Source organism: Musca autumnalis, unplaced genomic scaffold (genome assembly GCF_047663935.1).
Source record: "Musca autumnalis isolate F117 unplaced genomic scaffold, ASM4766393v1 scaffold_5, whole genome shotgun sequence".
NCBI classification, from domain to species: domain Eukaryota; kingdom Metazoa; phylum Arthropoda; class Insecta; order Diptera; family Muscidae; genus Musca; species Musca autumnalis.
In genome coordinates, this window is record NW_027412088.1 from 106,766,840 (window position 1) to 106,788,446 (window position 21,607).

Here is a 21,607-nt window from a genome sequence, read left to right on the forward strand (position 1 = left end):
TGGGGCTATGTTGAAAATTGTTGATGCAGATGTGTGGTGACCACTACAACCTTCAAATGTCAAATTACAGTTAGTTCTGTTAAAAATTGTAGCTAAAATTGCCAAATTACTGAAATTTGGGGGGTACCGATACATGGGAGCTATATCCGAACATGGACCTATGTTGACAATTTTTGATGGAGAGGTGTTGTGACCACTAAGAACTTCAAATGTCAAATTACTGCTAGTTCGGTTTTATATTGTAGATAATATCATCAAATTACTGAAAATCGGAAGGTACCGTTATGTGGGGGCTTTCTTGACAATTTTTGGTGGAGAGGTGTGGTGATCACTAAGAATTTCAAATGTTCAAATTACAGATAATTCGGTTAAAACTTGTAGGTAAAATTCTCAAAATTCTCAAGAAATCGGGCGGTAACGTTATATGGGGGCTATTCCAAAACATGGCCCTATGTCCACTAGTTATAAATGTTTATTGACATTTAAGAACCCTAAATGTCAATTGATATCTAAATCGGTCTGAAAATGTAGATAAAAACGTCAAAATGCCGTAAATCGGGGGTACCGTTATATGGGGGCTATACCAAAACGTGGACCTAGGTCCACAACTTTTGTTATATAAGTTTAGTTACACTTCAGAACCCTAAATGTCAAATTATAGCTATATCGCTCTGAAAATGTAGCTAAAAACGTCAAAATACCGTAAATCGGGGGGTACCGTTATATGGGGGCTATACCAAAACGTGGACCTATGTCTACAACTTTTGTTGTATAAGTTTATTGATACTTAAGAACCCTAAATGTCAAATTATAGCTAAATCGGTCTGAAAATGTAGCTAAAACCGTCAAAATACCGTAAATCGGGGGGTAACGTTATATGGGGGCTATACCAAAACGTGGACCTATGTCCACAACTTTTGTTATATAAGTTTATTGACATTTAAGAACCCTAAATGTCAAATTATAGCTACATCGGTCTGAAAATGCAGTTAAAAACGTCAAAATACCGTAAATCGGGGGCTACCGTTATATGGGGGCTATACCAAAACGTGGACCTATGTCCACAAATTTAGTTATATAAGTTTACTGACACTTAAGAACCCTAAATGTCAAATTATAGCTAAATCGGTCTGAAAATGTAGTTACAAACGTCAAAATACCGCAAATCGGGGGGTACCGTTATATGGGGGCTATATCAAAACGTGGACCTATGTCCACAAGTTTTCTTAAATAAGTTTAATGACACTTAAGAACCCCAAATGTCAAAATATAGCTAAGTCGGTCTGAAAATGTAGCTAAAACCGTCAAAATACCGTAAATCGGGGGGTACCGTTATATGGGGGCTATACCAAAACGTGGACATATGTCCACAACTTCTAATATATAAGTTTATTAACACTTAAGAACCCTAAATGTCAAATTATAGCTACATCGGTCTGATAATGTAGCTAAAAACGTCAAAATACCGTATATCGGGGGGTACCGTTATATGGGGGCTATACCAAAACGTGGACCTATGTCCACAACTTTTGTTATATAAGTTTATTGATACTTAAGAACCCTAAATGTCAAATTATAGCTAAATCGGTCTAAAAATGTAGCAAAAAATGTCAAAATACCACAAATCGGGGGGTACCGTTATATGGGGGCTATACCAAAACGTGGACCGATATAGCCCATCATCGAACTTGACCTGCCTGCAAACAAAAGACGCACTTTCCCAAAATTTCAGCGTCCTATCTCCATTTTTGTGGATGCTAGAGTGATTACCACAGACGGACGGACGGACGGACGGACGTGCTCAGATCGACTTAGAATTTTACCCTGATCAAGAATATATATACTTTATAGGGTCGCAAATGAGTATTTCAATGCGTTACAAACGGAAAAACAAACTTAATATACCCTCCATACTATGGTGGAGGGTATAAAAAAATTAATGTCAAAATTTTGGTACAACAACTGTCAACTCTGACATAGACCTTTTTAAAAAATATATTAGTTTTTGTTTCATTCGAACGCGATCTTCTTAAGAAAAGCTTCAAAAGTCGGAACATTTGACTAATATTTTTTGTTGTGAGAACAACCTATGTCTAAGTGCAAGTAAATATATTCAAAATATCGCGAAACTAATACGTAAAGCAAAATATTATAGTGGATTTTTAAGGAGGAGGTAATAGCTTAATTTTCATTAAAAATAGTGTTTCAGAGTGTTGTGGAAGGAATTCTAAATAGCTGCATATTTTCTTAGTGTATTTGGTAATGCCAATTCGATCATATACTTAAATTTGGCATAAGGTTTTAGTCATGATACCCACCAGTGCCCACCTCGGGAATAATTTTCCAAAGTAGGACATGCGTTTAAGATTATTCAGTATTAACCCACTTAGCGCCGAGAATTTTTTTTGCGAGAAAACTTAAAATTGTTTTTGAAAATTATATTTTTGAGACTTTTTAATCATTTTTTAATAAATAACTTTTTTCTCTAAAATGTATAGTTTTCCTGCAATCGGGCCTTCTTTTAAAAGTGCCAAAAACTTTGGAGGGTAATATTGGTGTATCCTTACATGCCAATCCCTTGGTTTTTATTGAGAAAATACTCTTACTATATTCCTAACAAATCCCTGACTTTATATGATTTTAACATTTATAATTAAATTTTTATCGCATATTTAAATTTTTCATCAAAAGTCGAAAATTACAAAAAGGTCGATTTTTTTGAATAGCTTGGGTTTTAGGCCAATTGCGTGGAAATGGGTGGGTCAAATGAGGCGTTATAAGCGTGAAATGACAGATAACAGACAATACTTTAACAAAATGCAAAAAACCCCACAAAAATATTCGAAAAAACCAGAGTTTTACGTCAATTTTTGCAACCATTTTTTGTGGCGTTTAAACGACCAGTGGCTTTATCTGGGTTAAAATCAGCTGTCGCTGACTAAAGCTGCCCTAGAATAGGATTGCTATGGATATATCAGCATATAACTCTGTTATCTGACCACGTACATTAACATAATTGGCATCAGTGGCAAGATGAAGAAATCTTCTTCCAAACAAGTCTTACGTTGGCGGTATGTGCATTCCAGGAAGAACGCTATAATATCTATATTTAAAATTTTACCAATTTTCAGACAAAAATATTGCTTTTTCTTTTAATCCGCTAAATTGGTTGGATTTTATGTTGTTTTGGGGATTGTTTTGTTTCCCCAAGCCAAGTTTTGCATCATAAGATAAACGGGACCTTTGTTCATGTCATACCCTCTCCAGAGGGGTAAGGGGAGAGAATGTAACGCTCTTGGTTTCTTAAAACACTCTTCGCAGCAGCACTGTAATTTTTACAGTCTAAATATTTTTGGCCATTTCTCCATACAAGTGGATCCACTGTGCGATCGGATAAAAATGTAGTCATAATTAGGATAATTTGAATATGACAGATTCTGAAATTCTCATTCAAAAGCCCACCTGATTGTTATGTTTGTTGTCAAAAACATTATTGTGATTTAAAATACAAAGAAACTCAAATCACAATAATATAAAATCTATTATGTTTGTTGTCAAAAGTTGTTAACAGAACTCTGAATGGCCGACCTACTTGAGGCCTTGGAACTACCCATAACTTCTAACCTGTTTGCAATATGTTTGTAAAAACAAGGAGGTCAAAACGGCTATATATGTACGTAGCATTTCATCCGATACTACCGATAGATTTGGACACAGCAAATAACTTTTCGCGACTCGGACTTCCTCTGTGGAATTAAAGAAGCAATGATAACGTAATTAAACATCATTCTCAACCACGAGAGAAAATTGGAGCCCTAATGCTAATTAATATATATTTTATTTAAGTCAATGCTGCCAATTTAATTTAAAAATATAATTAACAATTTCTAATATTTTTTTGTTTATATTAGTGTGTAGATATTTAACTAAGTTCAATCTTCGATATTAAATTCCAGCTAAAATAGGGACTTGTAACCTACAACCATAAATTTTCATTAAAATTCATTTTCCGTCTTGAATACCCAGAAACTTTTCAACATCCCAGCAAACTGCATATTCATTGTGTAATTTTGATTAGTATTGTACACATAATTTTGCACAGGTTTATGCTAAGGTTTAGGTCTTGACCATCACACTGATCATATCCGCTCATATGAATCGATGTACGTGCCACGGCTTTCCAACTTTTCCACACTAAGCACACAGCTTTACTTTACTTATTCGTTCATGACTTTACGTTCAATCTACTTCTTTACAAACTGACAGGTTTACTGCGCGGAAAAAGTTCGTTATCCTTTCGAAGATGTAACTACTGAGGGTTATGATGGCTACAGAAAACAGCGTATATTTATGCACTTTTTCTACATAATAGGAGACCTCCGTAGGACGCTTCTATAGAATAGAAGACCTCCGTAGGAGGCTTCTATAGAATAGAAGACCTCCTTAGGAGGCTCCTATAGAATAGAAGACCTCCGTAGGAGGCTTCTTTGGAATAGAAGACCTCCGCAGGAGGCTCCTATAGAATAGAAGACCTCCGTAGGATGCTTCTATAGAATAGAAGACCTCCGTAGGAGGCTTCTATAGAATAGAAGGCATCCGTAGGAGGCTCCCAGCAAAATAAATTGGAAGTAGTGCAATGTGGACTAGTTCTTTCACGGCATGTTTTGATGCAGTTCAAACGGAGTCGTGAAGAAGGCACTCCATTCCTCACATTTTAACTGCATTTGGATGCAATCCAAAGAATCACATCCGCTTGTCACATTTTAACAACATCCAGATGCAGTTCAACGGAGTCTTGAAAAAGGTACACCAATTCCTCTCAATTTAACCGCATCAGGATGCAGTCCAAACGGAGTCGTGAAAAAGGCACTCCGTTCGCTACATTTTATTAGCAGTTATTAGAGATCCCTACAAGTACATAAATCAGTTTGTACACCACCAAAAAGACATAAGCGTGTTAACATTTCCAAAAATATAAAATAAAAAATATTTAATTTGCGAACATTTCTTCGGTAAGAAATCTTCCCAATGGAGTGCTGTTGGAGTATATGTCGAAATTTTAACTGGTGATGGGAAGACAATATCAAACACATTTAGCAGATGAAGCAAGAACAGTTCGGCTTCGTAGGAGGCTTCTATAGAATAGAAGACCTCCGTTGGAGGTCATGTGTTAAAAATACTGGAGATGATTTTAAAGTTTCAGTGACGTGATTCGTCTTCTGATTTTCTAGTAAATGCGAAGGATTTATGTTATGGTTATGGTCACTTACAAATTTTACAAAAACGAATTTTTTTTATTGGTTCATTTTAAAGTACAGGTGGAATAGAATATCTTGCAAACAAATTCCAGCCGATCGGACAAAAATTAGTTGAGATATGAGCGTTAGAAAGTGTAAATTCATTTTGATTTGTATGTAACATCGAAGTTTTAAACGCGGTTTTCTCGAAATGGCATTTTTGAATGCGGTGCCCACTGTAGCTCCAAAACGGATTATCCGATCTCCGTATGTTTTTGTAGGGTTATTATACATATAAAAAGATTGTATTTAAGCAAAAGACTTTTAAATTTTTTTTGCGGATTTATGGCGAATAAACTTTCCATTTTTTACTTAAAATCGAAGTTTTGACTTTGACAGTCCAATTTTTTTTTAAATGAATATTTTTTTAATTTCGTTTCGCTTAAGTACGAGATTATTAGGTTCTTAATGATCCCACAAAAACATATGCTGATCTGTTTATTCGTTTTCGAGCTACAGTGGGCACGGCAAACTGCTTTAGTAAAAACAGTGTATCGTAGGAGGCCATTTGTCAGAACACTACGCAATATTTTTCAAAAAAAAAAAAAAATAATAGGATAGTAACTCAAGGTGTGATCCATCAGATGAAAAGAAAATCTTCCAAAAAAAAATTGGTAGATTTCTTGTAAAAAATTCATGAAAAATTTAATTTTTCGTGCTCAATATGTGGCCATAACCCCTTAAGATCAGTTTTGTTGCAGCAGAGGATGAATACGACAACCCATTGTTCTATAAGCAATCATTAGTAGATTTCAAAAAGCTTCAAATGAACGATCACTTGATAAATAACTTGAATCGCGGTTTAGAAACTTTGGAAGCAGTTTAAAGTATTCAGATGACAGTAACCTGAAGTTGCCAGATGTACCTCCATCAATTTCATGCAAAAAAGCTGCAGTGAAAAAAGTATAGTTACAAGTCTAAACTGCTTTAAAAGACGGGAGGTACCATCTATGAGGGCTATATGAAAACGAGAACCTAGTTCCGGCTGCCAAAAATCCCTTACAAAACCCATTATTTTGGGAGGATTTTTTTTTGCTGGGTAAGACTGAATAGATGGACGGACGGACAGACTTGTTTAACCTCTACCTTTCCTATGGAAACGCCCTCGAGACGGAATTGAACCTGCTACGTATGATGTTGATGTTATTTGTGAAAAGTTAGACTCATATTTATTCGATCCCAATGCTGTGAGGAATATGTAAATGTCCTCTAACAAAGTTACGGCAACATTGTTTACCATATGGACTTCGTCGGTAGAACAATTCCTACCCCAAGATACTTTGAGTCAAATTTAACGTTTAAGTCGTCCTGGATTTTTAAGCAAAAATTACGAACAACACTTGGGATGTCGATAAGTAAACCAGATATGCAGCGCAAGTGTGGTCCACGAATAGAAGTGCAATGGAAGAGTGATCTTAGAATTGTCAAAGGGTTCCTCATCTTGGTTCCATTGGCCATTTGTATTGAGGAGACTAAGATTCTTCCAGCTCAGTATAATAACATGCTTCCGTTGCATTTCCTGATTGGGTGCTACCATCAATGTTATCCCAATCATCATTTAAAGGATATTTATGAACTACACTCAGAGAAGAGATATTGTAGGAGCAATCTGTATTTTAAACATCTGAAAATATATATTATTGATTCAACCATATGGTTCCTGACAAAAAAATATATGGTTGAAGCAGCAATATACATTTTCAGATTTCTAAAATACAGTATTTTGTTCTTAGAATATGATTGCTAATACAATATCTCTTCTCTGCGTGTAGAGATACATAGATTCAACGATGCAAGAGAATTTCCCTAGATCAACAAGCCTGCAAAGCCAAACCGAATAGCATTTATACTGATGCAGTTCCCTAGATCAACAAGCCTGGAAGGCCAGACCGAATAGCATTTATACTGATGCATTTATCTTGATGGTGCAGTCGCCTCACTCTCCATTGGACACGGATTAACCGACACACCGTGCAATACATTTCTCCGGCCTTCGGTAGAAGTATGTCCAGGCAAACATATTGAAATTACTCCAAAAACTTTGTGGACACAGACGTAGATGTAGATCTTAATTACAATTGATGTAAAAGTCTTCCCTTATATCTTCGGAGATTTTTCTGGGCAATAATTTTTTCTTATTTGTATAATTCCGTACTCTGTTATACATCAAAGATTTTACTGGGTATTACTGCTCTACTGACTATATCGATTTTTCATACGTTTATATTTTTGTTACTGTTCACGATTCACTTGAATTGTGTTTTCACTTTCGGAAGGAAAGTGCTGGTGGCAGTCAGTATGCAATAGTTTCTGTTTCAGTTATGTTTTTTTTTCCTATTTTCGTTTGCTTCTCCATGACTATGCATGACCATGTATCCATATGAATGGGTTTACGTGAAAGAATTATCCGGCGTATGGATGGGGATTTAAACGTAGTCTTTAGGAACTATCTACAATATGAGTTTCAACGAATATATGTATGTAGTCGTGTGTAAGTTTGGTTGACTTGCATGGATCAATGTTATGGCCTTTATATGTGTGTGTGTGTGCTGAACTAGGGGGATTCACTGGTATAACCAACGCGACTAAAGACGGAGTATATTATAAGTAAGCTTGCCCTAGAACAATATTTATTGCAATGCTAGTGCTACGGATGTACGCAGCTTAATGTATTTTCGAAATTCCCTTGATTTTTCTAAGTAATACTATCACACTTCTTCTTTTAGAGTTAGAATCAGTTGTAAAAATAATCCCCGTCGATTTCCTTATTATCCTGTTTTCGTAATTATGTTATGAAACTAATGAAAACTTTTCACAATATTCCGCATTAGGGTATTTCCACGCTCGACTCGGCAGACTATACTCTGTTTTTTGTTATGTTTTCTCAAAGGTATTCAACTCACACTGATATCCCAAAAGGCAACATCAATACTAAGCTTCATCGGTGGACTCTACCTGCCATTGCCAGCTGTAGCTGTGTTCATGTGCAATAACCTTTGCCTTTTTTGTCGATGCCACTGTTGTTATATTTCTCTGTTTTTGTAACAATGTACATTGTAACAGGTTAAATAACCGTAAGCATAACTTATACAAAGAGAGTAACTGTTTTTTATTACAAGCGACGATGTGTGTCTGTGCACAGTATGTGAGTGTGCATAGGTGGGGTTTTGCCAGCATACTGACATGTGAACGAATTCTGCAGAAATTGTAGTTCAGCCACAATATTTGAGAATCTTTTTTGTAGTTTTAACCGCACATAATACCAGAACGTTGGTACCAGAATGTTCTTTGAATGATGGTGATTTCAGTGTTTCGACATTAACTGTCAGGGAATTTTCGTTAAATTGTCATGATTGTGCAACATATTGCAAAAAATGGAAATATTTATATACGGGGATTTCTGAGTGAAATCGGGCACTTTTTCAAGTGAGGTTTTTGATTTCCTTTATTTTTTTCTGTGGTGATGCTGCTCATCAGCAAAACATTTTTTGACTACCGGTTCCAGAGATGTCGCGCCTTGAAAAAGTCGAAGTCTGTAAAAACTATGTGCAAACAAATACTCATAACTTATTTAATATTAGACTATTTTTGTTGTTGTTTTCTCAGCTATTTAATATAAATAGAAAAGTATTTTGCACGTTAGATTTGGAAGTAATTTTCGCGATTTAGATTTTAAAATCAATTTTTAACAATGATAGTACTTTTCGATTTTCCTGAAAAAAAATTTGTTTTGAATTAAACTAAATCTATTACATAAATTGTAAGTCCTATTAGGTAGTGGGATTGGAATGATTACTATTTTTTTCTTAATTTTTTTAAAAATTGTCAATACAATTTTTCCTTAATACCAGTGTGATACATTTTTCGTATATTTGTCTATTTTTTCAGTACTCGTTCTAGAGGATGGACTTTCACGACCACTCAATATGATATTGGAAATACTTACTTACTTAGCTGGCCCATTACAGAACATTTGTTCCATAGACCGAACTAAGAAAAGTTCTCCATTCCTCTCTGTTGTTCGCTTCGCTTTTTGGAATACCGCGCCTTTTCATTTCTTCATCCACTTGTATGCTCCATCGAAGCTTAGGCCTGCCGATTCTGCGTGCACCGCCATGTGGCTTGTATTCATATGCCTTTTTAGCGGGTTCATCATCGCTCATTCTTATGATATGGCCCAGCCAACGCAATCGTTGCATCTCGATACGTTTAACTATATTCATGTCTTTGTATAGCTGATATAGCTCGTGGTTCATACGACGTCGATATTTCGAAGAATTTTCCTCTCAAACACACCAAGCACTGCCTTATCTGCTTGCGCAAGTACCCATGCTTCGGAGCCATACATTAGCACGGGTAGTATCAGCGTTTTGTATAGTGTTATTTTTGTTTGACGAGATGTGGCTTTGTTTTTAAATTGCTTACTTATACCATAGTAGCATCTGTTGGCCAATACAATTCTTCTTCTTATTTCACAACTGATGTTGTTTGTTGTGTTTATGTCAGTGCCGAGGTAGACGAAGTCTTTAACTGCCTCAAAATTGTAGGTACCAACTTCCACAGTTGGTCCGAGCTCTATGGACGCTTTGCGCGTCGACACCATCAATTTAGTCGATTCGCCGTTTACCGCCAGACCCACTTTCGCAGATTCTGCTTCGACCTTCATAAAGGTATCAGTTACTTCCTTTACTGATCGTCCCATGATGTCTATGTCATCAGCATAAGCAAGTAACATGGTGCTATTGGTGTAAATTGTGCCATTCCTTTTGACATTTGCATCTCGTATTACCTTTTCCAGCAAAATGTTGAATAGGTCACACGAAAGGCTGTCTCCTTGTCTGAAACCTCTTTTGGTACAAAATTCTTCGGAGAGGTTCTTTCCAATTTTAACTAAGGACCTAGTATCAGTTAAAGTCATCTTACAAAGCCGGATGAGCTTTGCGGGGATACCAAATTCAGACATTGCGTGGAATAACTTTGATCGGAGGGGATTGTCGAATGCTGCTTATAATCGACAAAAAGGTGAAATATGTCGATCTGCATCTCTTGGGTCTTCTCTAGGATTTGCCGCAGGGTAAATATCTGGTCAATGGTGGACTTGCCAGGTCTAAAGCCACATTGGTATGGTCCAATTATTTCGTTGACCATTGGCTTTAGTCGTTCGCACAATATCCCTGACACTATCTTATAGGCAATAGGGAGAAGACTTATTCCCCTATAGTTTGAGCATACAGTCTTATCTCCTTTCTTGTGGACGGGACGCGTTCTTCCTGCCAGATGGTGTTAACTAGCTGATGCATACACCTTATCAGCGCGTCGCCTCCGGTTTTAAACAGCTCGGCTGGTAAGCCATCGGCTCCTGCTGCTTTATTATTCTTCAGCCAGTTGATTGCTGTTTTTACCTCATCTTGGCCTGGCGGTATACATTCTATACCATCTTCTGGGATTGGATCTGTGGTATCATCGTCTTCGCTACTATTGGATACCAGCAGATTGGAGAAATGTTCCTTCCATATCCTGAGCACGCTATCTGTATTTGTTACCTTGCTGGTCTCACGCGTTGCTACTGATTGTAAAGTAGCTCTATATGCCGCATTTTTCTCTTCGGTAGCAGCACGACACTCCTGGTCATACCATGAATTCCTTTGTGGAGGTCTCTGGAATCCAAGTATGGATTTTGCGGCTGTTTGCATGGAGTGGGCAATATTTTGCTATTGTGTTGTTATGTTATCGGGACAAGGAGTGCTCGCGTTAAGCAATAGGCCTAGTTGAGTGGAATATGCTGTGGCTATCTGTTGTGTTTGCAGCCTATCGATGTCCAACTTCCGCGTTGTGTCTGTTCTTGCTTTATTTGCAACGTTTAGACGGGTACGTACCTTTGCTGCAACAAGGTAGTGGTCCGAATCAATGTTTGCGCCTCGGAACGATCGTACATCCAACACGCTCGATGAATGTCTTCGATCTATCACAACATGATCAATTTGATTACTTGTTCTTTGATCTGGAGACAGCCAGGTGCCCTTATGAATATCGAGATGAATTAATCTGGTACTGCTAACTACCATGTTTTTTGCAGCTGCAAAGTCTATCAGCCTCATACCATTGTCAGATGTTTCACTGTGGAGACTGTATTTCCCGACTGTTGGGCCAAAGATATTCTCCTTCCTAATTTTGGCATTAAAATCGCCTAGAATGATTTTAATGTCATGGGCAGGGCAACGGTCATATGTTTCTTCTAAGCGCTCGTAAAATATATCTTTGGTCTGTTCGTCCTTTTCTTCAGTGGGAGCATGAGCGCAAATAAAGCTGATGTTGAAGAATTTAGCTTTTATTCGAATTGCAGCAAGTCTTTCATTCACTGGGATGAAGCTGGATACCAGATGTTTTAGCCTCCGACTAACTACGAATCCGCAACCAAACTCATGCTTTACGTCATGGCAGCTATAATACAGTGCGTCACCTTTAGGTGTTGTTGTGACGTGACGCCTTTCCCAATCCATCGTATTTCCTGTATGGCAGTAATATCGGCCTTGTACTTTTCTGCCAATGCGAAGACTGCACCTTCTCTATAAAGAGTGCGAACATTCCAGGTGCAGATTCGCAGATCATGGTCCTTAAAACGTTTGCGGGGTTCGTCAACTTTAGAGGGGTTTGTTTTTCTTTTCTTTCGTTTTTTCATAGTAGGCTGTTTTTTCTAGGGGAGCGTTACTAACCCGACGCCCAAACCCAAGTTTTTAACGTTCTTATGGGTGAACGCGCGGCACATGTTAAATCACTACCTTTAACGGGTGTTAAAGGCAGTTCCCCAGGTGACACCACGGGGAGGTCAGTGTCCACTTGAGATGAAAGAGGGACCAAGATAAATCCTGGGATTTGCCATGTTAAAACCGGTCAGGACCGTTCCTTGGTATCTTCCATCCCCTACGTCACCCATGATATTGGAAATACTGTAATCAAAAATCCGTAAGGAAAGGATCATAGTCGGGCGGGGCCGACACTACACCACTGTGAATATGTAAAATATAGGAGATATATGTCAATTTGAACTTATTTCTATATAATATGGTACTCTTATTACTAGACAAAATTCCGTCACACATTCCAAATTTCACCAAAATTGGACAGATATAGGGTGTTTGGTGCAGCAAAAACGGGCGAAAATATATATGGGAGCTATATCCAAATCAGAACCGATTTCGATATAATTTGCACACTTATTTCTACACCGAATTCAGTCACACATTGCAAATTTCATCAAAATCGGACGTATATAGCGTGTTGGGTGCAGTAAATACGTCAAATCCGCCGAAAATATATGTGGGAGCTATATTCAAATCTGTACCTATGGCTATAAAAATTGTATTACCCAATTTCCAGCTGAATCGGACAAAAAATGAGACCTGTACGTTGCGAACAAAAATACATGGACAGACGGACATGCTTAAATCGATTCAGAAAGTGATTATATGTATATCTCCAAAAGCAACTATGGGTCTATTTCGATTCCTTTTGTAAGTTACATAAAAATGCACAAAGACATAATACCCCTTACCACATTGTGGGCTTTGGCAGTAGATTACTGTGATGCTGTGTGGACCACATATCATACATATTAAATTATGCATAATCGTTCGTACTTTAATACTATTGTTTTTTATCACTATAAACCCTAAATGTCAAATTACGGCCAATTTAGGCTGAAAAATGTGAAAATGTAGGCTGTAAATAACTGACGTCGGGTGGTAGAATTACACTGTTGAACATTTTTAAAGTACTCTTGTGCAAACAATTCAAGCTTAGATTAGATTTTTAGATTTTTTGAAAGTACAGACCCAAACGACAAAAACCCCTAGTTGGGTTCTGCTGTGTCAGATCCAGCTTGGATTTATTTCATCTGACCTCTGAAGTAAATTTAAAGATAAGCCAAAAATAAAATATTTGGAGAAATAATGAACTCGAAAGACTATATTTATTGCCTCAAATTTTATAAAATATGGAAAATTTCCATATTTTGTATATATTTTGCACCATATCTCTACCATATCTCCAGAATATTCGCTGGAATGTAATAAACAACTCTTCAGAACATGTCATTGCTGTAAAATGCCGATTTAACGACGATTTAAAAAATATGTCAAAAATGTAGTCAAATCCGAAATGTTAGAATAAACTGTTGGTGTGAACTATGTTTGAAATACGTGTAGTAAAAGATATGATTCAAAATACCGTTGAAAAAACATGAAGTAAGCATTCTAGAGTTTCAGAATGTTCTGAAGAATTGCTGAGAACTTTATTTGGAAGATTTTTAGAAAAGGTTACTTGGTTCAACTCCCAATATTGCCAAAGACAGCAAAGCCAAATTCCTAATGTTTTCTGCGATAAAAGACCGATAAATGCAAAAAACTGTAGTTTTAGCCCGTTTAGATGAGGCCATAAAATCCGAACTGGATCTGACAGGACAAAACCCTACTAGGGTTTTTGTAGTCTTAATGTGTACTTTAAAAAAATGCATACTAGAAGTTCTTTGCATTTTCAGTGTTGCATAGTGGAGCTATACCACATAGTGAACCTAAGTCAAAAATTTTTGGTAAGGTTTTTCAAGATTTTATGTAATCTTATGTAGAAACTCATCACGCTATGATACAGGGTTGTGAGGTTATAAAAAAGTCATAACCCTAATTGATATACGTACAACATGTTTAGTGGATGAGGTTTCTAACCAATAACTAAATCTCCAAATCAAAACACCGGAAATCGAGTTGTACCGTTATATGATGGCTATTCCAAAACGTGGATCTATGTCCACAAGGATTGGACTGTGAAGGATCCATCAGCTTTAAACCTTTTGGAACAGAATTTCTTTTTGTAGTGCACAGTACTAATTTGCATGTATTTAATATTCAGTTATTTTACTGAATTTGACATAAATAAATCGATAAGAGTCAGTTCATTCATTCAATTAATGAAACCAAAATTCATAAAATATACATATGTAAATGGTTTGTTGCTTTAAGACGATTCAAATTCAAATTCTTTTGAATTACTACCAAACTTTGTTTTTGTAGAACATTCTAATAACCCAACAATTAAAAAAAAACAGAAGTTTGGTTGCAATCCGAACGAATGTGAGTTTGAATTGTCTAAATGAAACAGAACAGAAGTAACGTGACTCTTCACTCTATGAAACAATTCATTGTATTGCATTAATTTTATTGTATCAACTAGATGTTTTTTTCATAGCCAAAAAAAATCAGAAAATGCGGCTTGCATTTTGGGTTTCCACAATAGAAAAATATGATGTTCCAGCTAGGGTTCCAAGCTGGTACCCACTGCACAATTCCACACTTTTTCCTATTTAGCTTTCAAATAAGTTCCAAGGCTTTGTGGCACTCTTAATAAATTACTTAACTTTTCTACATACATATATATCAAAATACAAACAAATGAAATCAATTAATAACGCTAAGTATTTCATCGTCAAGGGTCGTTTTTTGAACGCTACGTGAGGTGTGAAAATTGTTGCAGATTTTTGCACATATTTCGGCATTGGTACATGTTGGTCTCAATGTACCCAGGTGGTATGTACATGGTGACCCCCAATAAGTGAGCTAAAAAGTATAAATGAAGCATGCCCTTGCCCTCAGTACAGTTAAACGAAGAATACGTTTTCTTAAAAAATCAGTCTGGGTGTCTCTGTGGTGCAGTGGTATGCACACCCTCCTTGCACACAGAATAACTGCGGTTCGATTCCAAGAAAAGAAAACATCAAATTTTAAACGGTGATTATATACACCTCAGTAATGATGGCAACATTTCCTGGGTATTTCAGCTATGTAAAACTTTTCTACAATTGGTGGCGTAAGACATGCCGTTCGGAATCGGCGATAAACAGTAGGTCCCATATCATTGAGCTAATGTCAATCGGGTGCACTCATTAATATGAGAGAAGTCTCCCTTTTGTCATCCATTAAAGATAAATTTCTGGGTAAACCGAAAAATACTACACTATGTGTGGCAATCCGTTAAAGTTTCTATCCACATTTGTAATTAAAATCTACTTGTTATATTTTCACCATGTGACAATAATATTTAAGGAGGGAAACGGCAGTAAAACAAAATTAATATGTTACATTTTTCTTTTTTTATTTATAAAAACTATCTTTAAATTGAAAAAACACTTTTTTCCTAGTATGTATTAAGTTAAAAAGACAGCATATACCATCTGTGGCATGACTAAGCTGTTGTAGACAAATTATCTTACTCTTAACAATGACAATCGTTTAACTGGCTCAACTGTTCTCTTACAGATACTGGACAGTGACGGATATTGATTATCACAATTTACGAACGCCGCGTCGCATTTTCTGTATGATATTTACGGTGTGGTTTTTTGCGGTCATTGTTTCGCTGGCACCACAATTTGGCTGGAAGGACCCGGAGTATATGGAACGCATTGAACAACAAAAATGTATGGTTTCGCAGGATGTCCTCTATCAGGTAAGAGGGCGAGGGTGAATATCTTAAGGGTGCATGTGGCGAACAATGAATGACAGCCATCAATACTTGACGGCGCCACAACTATCATTTGTTTAATGGCAAACTATTTGTCTAACTTATGCTCGTTCATGACATTTGTTTAATAGAATACTTTTGTGTCATTTCTTTCTTTTTCAGATTTTTGCCACTTGTTGCTCATTTTATGTTCCATTATTAATGATTTTAGTTTTGTACTGGAAAATCTACAAAATCGCACGCAAACGTATTCAACGACGTACAAAACGTTTACAATATTCTCAAAGTACAACAAAAGATGTGGTAAGTTCATCGGCCAAGTTAATTTATTTATGAGTTTTGCAGCTGAGAATTTTTGCGGTTATTTTTAGCAGTGGCACAATATATTGTGAAATATATTTTTGTGGGATTATTAATGTTTACTTACCAGCCGAGAAATATTTTTGAAAGTTTTCGCTTGAAATGAACCACATTTGAACGACATTGTATGTAAAAGGGTTATTAGTCAAAGTCATTACAAAAGTTTAGTTGCATTTTAGATGAGAGATGGTAATTACAAGGTAAATACTCGAAGATGACAAAGCATGTGCAAACACTGTAGACGTGGTTTATATTCTCGTTAGGCTAATGAGGGCATAAACACTTTGACACAAGTAACAAGTAAAAAAAGCATTAAGTTCCGTCGGCCGTAATTTCCGATATGCGGCGGGGAAGTTTTCAGACCATCGATAACCCTAAATGCCAAATTACAGCCAATTTCGAACGAAACTATAGGTAAAAACTAAAAATATCTAAATCAAGTGGTGCCGTGATATATGGCGTAGAGCTATTTTTGCTGGATACGTTTGTTCATCATTTCTAATTCAGTCAGAAAAATCAATAAAAAAAAACTATAAAACCTCATAAAATCGGGTGGTTCCGTTATATGAAGCCTTTCAAAAAACCTGGACGTGTGCCCACTAGGGTTATGACTTTTAGACATTTTTTTTCTCAGAAATGATTTCCTGTAGTACGGATGTTGGAACTGTTGCCTATTAATCAATAAAATAACGTTTATTTATTTAAAGAACAGTTCACCCATAAATCGATTTTAAAAAAATATTAAAAAAAAATATATGAAATAAAAAAAAAAATCTCCAAAATTATTTCCTGTTGCACGAAAGAATAAACTTATGCCTACTTATAACTAAAATAACGTTTATTCCATTCAAATATAGAAAAAGGTCATGCACTAGAAACTCATCGCGATATGATACAGGGGTGTGAGGTTGTAAAAATGCATATCCCTAATGCCCATCATTTTAATGAAGACGTTTTATGACTACTTTCAACCGGCGTTGCTGGCCCTTGAAACAGTTTTATGTTACCTTTTCTTAAGTCAATTATATTTTTTTGCATTGCTAATTAGTCGGGATCTGCAAGTGACTACAAATAAAAAAATCTTAAGAAATGTTGGTGTTGATATGCAATTTTAACATACCGCCAAAGAACTGATGACTTGAGGCATGCATTTACTTCATCTGCTGAAAGTGTTTGTCTGAAATCTAAACGTAAATTGCTTCTTAAATCGTACAAGAATCGATCTATAGCTTCTAGAGAATTTATATGTGCCATCGTACATTCGTCCCAAATGATAACTTCTATTTAATATTGCATATGTACCCTTAATTCACATGAATTTCTAGTGACAACTTAAGGACCACCATTGACCATCTCTTTACATTATCTGAAATTGATATGGAAATCAGTTCAGACGTTTTGGAGATACATATAACATATTTAAAAAAGTGGGCCTGGTCGGATCTTACCTATTTTTACCTATTTTCACCACTGGTCATCCCTATACATTCTCTAAAATATTCAAGAAAATCGTTTAAGCTGTTTTGGATATATAACATACTTAAAAAGTGGGTGTGTTCAGGTCATCAGGTTCCAAATGAGTACCTAGAGTCAGAGACAAGACCACCATTGTCTGGCAAATTAATTTTTTCACCGATACGTTCGTCAGTTTTCTAAAATAGCGTTTTTAAAAAATAGCTATTTTATATAACCTTTTTCATTACGGGTCCTCCCTGTACATTCTCTGAAATCAGGAAAATCGGTTCAGTAGTTTTGGATATATAACATATTTAAAAAGTGGGCGAGCTAAAATTGCGTTTTTAAAAAGTAGATGATGGGGGAGGTTCCCCGCCCCTTCGAAATTCAATCAAATATATAGCCTATTTTCACCACGGGTGTTCCCTGTACATTCTCTGAAATTTTCAAGAAAATCGGTTCAGGCGTTTTGGAGTCTGTACGGAACATACAAACATACATAATTTTATATATAAAAATGTCGAATGAACTTCAAAAAAATTAAAGTCGGGTGATAAAGTCTTATGAGGACGAGGACCTATGTCCACAATTTTCAGTGCAGATGTTTCTGACTACCTTGAACCCGAAATGCGAAATTACAACGAATTTCGGCTGAGACTGTCGTTAAAAAACGTAATAATTCCTCATATCGGGGGTACCGTTTCATTGGCGCTATTCCAAAAAGAGGACCTGTGGTATTTTCGTCGTCTTCGCTAATATTAAATACCATCTTTACTTACTTAGATGGCTTTTATACTAAACAGAACATCTTGTTCCATAAGCCGAACTAAGAATAGATTTCCAAACGCACCGATCTTTTGCCTTACTTCTCCAATTTTGGACGCCATGTTTTGTGATATCTTCTTCAATTTGGTCTTTCCATTGGAGTTTTGGCCTTCCCTTGGGGCGTATACCGTCGAGTGGCTCGTATTCAAATGCCTTTTTGGCGGGGGCATCTTTATCCATCCTGCTGACATGGCCAAACCAACGCAATCGTTGTAGTTCGATACGTTTTACTATATCGATGTCGGTCGGCAGGTAAAGCTGGTGGTTCATACGACGTCGGTATTCACCTTCAACGCATATTGGTCCATAAATCTTTCGAAGAATTTTTCTCTCAAGCACACCAAGTTCTGCCTCATATGCTTTCGCAAGTACCCATGCTTCAGATCCATACAAAAGAACGGGTAGTATCAGTGTCCGGTAAAGTGTAAGTTTTGTTTGACGAGAGGTGATTTTGCTTTTAAACTGTTTATTTAGACCAAAGTAGCATCTGTTGGCCAATATTATTCTTCTCTTTATTTCAAGGCTTATATTGTTGGTTTAATTTATGGCGGTGCCGAGGTAGATAAAGTCATTTACTATCTCAAATTTATAATTATCAATATCCACAGTTGGTCCGAGTCTACTGGATGACTTGCGTGTTGATAGCATAAACTTCGTCTTATCGCCGTTGCCTGCCAGACCCACTTTGGCAGACTCTTTTTCAATTTTTGCAAAGGTGGCTGTTACGGCGCGCGCTGATCTACCTATTAAGTCTATGTCATCTGCGTATTCAAGCAATATTACATCTTTATTGTATATCGTGCTGTTTTTGTCTCTGGCCGTATATATATTCGCATCTCGTATGACCTTTTCCAGTAGGATATTAAATAGGTCACACGATAGACTGTCACCTTGTCTGAAACCTCGTTTTGTGTTGAATACCATCAGATTGGAAAAATGTTCTTCCCATATCCTAAGCACACTGCCTGTATCAATTACCAAATTACCTTGCTGGTCTCTATAGTAGGATGTGCCTGCACCAAACTCTCTAAAATTCTGGTTCCTGTACATTTTGATTTTTTTGCACACTGCTGCTTTTCCTTTTCTCTCTTTTTCCTTTCCTGCGAAAAAGACGTTTCTCCTCTCTTTTCTCTTCGGTAGCAGCACGACAATCCTGTTCATATCATGGGTTCCTTGGTGGAGGTCTCTGGTATCCAAATATGGGTTTTGGGTCTGTTTGCATGGAGTGGGCAATACTTTGCCACTGTGTAGGCCTTGATTAAGCATTTGAACCACTTAAGTGGAATATGCTGTGGCTGCTTGTTATGATTTCACATTACCGATGTCTAAATTCCTTGTTGTGCCTGTTCGTACTTTATTTGCTACATTTAATCGGATATGTACCTTTGCTGCACCAAGTTGGTGGTCCGAGTCTATGTTTGCTCCTCCGAATGATCGTACATCCAACACGCTCGATGAATATCTTCCATCAATCACAACGTGATCAATTTGATTTCTTGTTTTTTTGTTCTGGAGACATCCAGTTGCCCTTATGAATATCGTGATGCTTAAATTATGTTAACTACCATGTTTTTTGCCGCTGCTGTGGAGACTGAATTTACCGTCAGTTGGGCCAATGATATTCTTCGTTTTAATTTTGGCAATAAAATCGCCTAGAATAATTTTAATGTCATGGGCAGGGCAACGGTCATGTTTTTCTTCTAATCTTTTATCTTTGGTCTGTTCGTCCTTGTCTTCAGTGGGAGCAGGAGCCCAAATAAAACTGATGTTGAAAAATTTAGCTTTTGTCCGAATTGTAGCAAGTCCCAACAACTAGAAATCCGCAACCAAACTCATGCTTTATGCCATGGCAGCTATAATATTTCCAATCCATCGTATTTCCTGTATGACAGTAATACCGGCTTTGTATTTTTCCAGTACATCTGCTAATGCGTAAACTGAACCTTCTCAACTTTAGAGGGGTTTGTTTTTCTTTTAAATTGCTTTTATAGTATGTGCTTTTTGGTTGGATACATCCTGATGTGTTGCTAGCACTGCGCACTACCCAAGTTTTAAAGTTCTCATGGGTGAATGCGATGCACATTTTAGCTCACTACTTTAACAGTATTTAAAAGCAGCTCCCCAGGTGACACCAATCTTTCGTTACCTATGTCCCCAGCCCAGCACAATATTTCAACAAATTCGAGGATAAAAAAATTAAAGAAAAAACAGTTAAGTGTAGTTTATGGGATTTATTTATAAATTTTAATAGTAGCCATAAATGAAACTTAGTTGGTCAGTAGGACAACAGAATTGGCTGTCCTTGTTCAATCACCTACTGATTTTTTAGTTTAGTTCATTCTTGAACTACACAATTCTAAACTGCACACATTTTTCATCAAAATATTGGACGCGCCTGAAAATAAAATATTTCCCTTTTACCCGTCTGCTTGTTCGCACCAGGGTTTAATAACCAAGGAGGCTTGTTCTTTGCTTCCTTTTCAAACGGTAATAAAATCATGTTAAATTGTCAACTATCACACTAAAATTGACAATTTTACAAGCCTTACCCACTTTGGCAATGCGATTGACCTAATTAATATGCCACAGAAAGCAACCAACCCTTGTAGCAGTTAACCATTTGTGTTGACATTTATTAAAACCGTTGTCGAATAATATTTCAAATTGAAACAGGAAGAGTACATAAATTGGATTTTGGCACGATTGACAAGCAAACAAAAATTATTCAGGGATGAGAGAAAAAATTATTTAATGTCATCGTAGCGTGGAAAATGTCGAATAAACTATAAAATTTTAATTTATTTTCATTTTTGTTTTATGTTTAGTGAATAAAATACAAGCCTAGAACGATTTATCTAATTCGCATGTAAGGGGGATCAAATGATTTTGAACGATTTCGTTAAGATAATTGAATTTGTACTACAAATCACATAAGAAGTACTGAAAGTATTTCTTAAGTAGTATTTAATAGGAAAATAGAGCTTTATAATTTAGTATTGATGTTTCTATTGCTCCTAGGATGTTTGGTATTGAAAATGGGCGGTACGTGTCTTCCAGGATGAACGCTATAAGATCTTTATTAAAAATGTTACCAATTTTCAGACACAAAATGTTGGTCTATTTAACCCGCTAAATTGGTTGGTTTTTATGTTGTTTTG

The 21,607-nt window shown here is 36.5% G+C and overlaps 1 protein-coding gene across 1 annotated transcript in view; it reads left to right on the forward strand.

The window, feature by feature from the left end:
- Window positions 1-21,607, forward strand: part of 5-HT1B (5-hydroxytryptamine (serotonin) receptor 1B) — a 202,051-nt gene that overhangs the window by 138,952 nt on the left and 41,492 nt on the right. Inside the window, exons 5-6 of the mRNA XM_073988645.1 lie at window positions 15,605-15,794; window positions 15,972-16,112. Of these exons, the coding sequence (XP_073844746.1) occupies window positions 15,605-15,794; window positions 15,972-16,112 (331 nt within the window). The remainder of the gene's footprint in view (window positions 1-15,604; window positions 15,795-15,971; window positions 16,113-21,607) is intronic.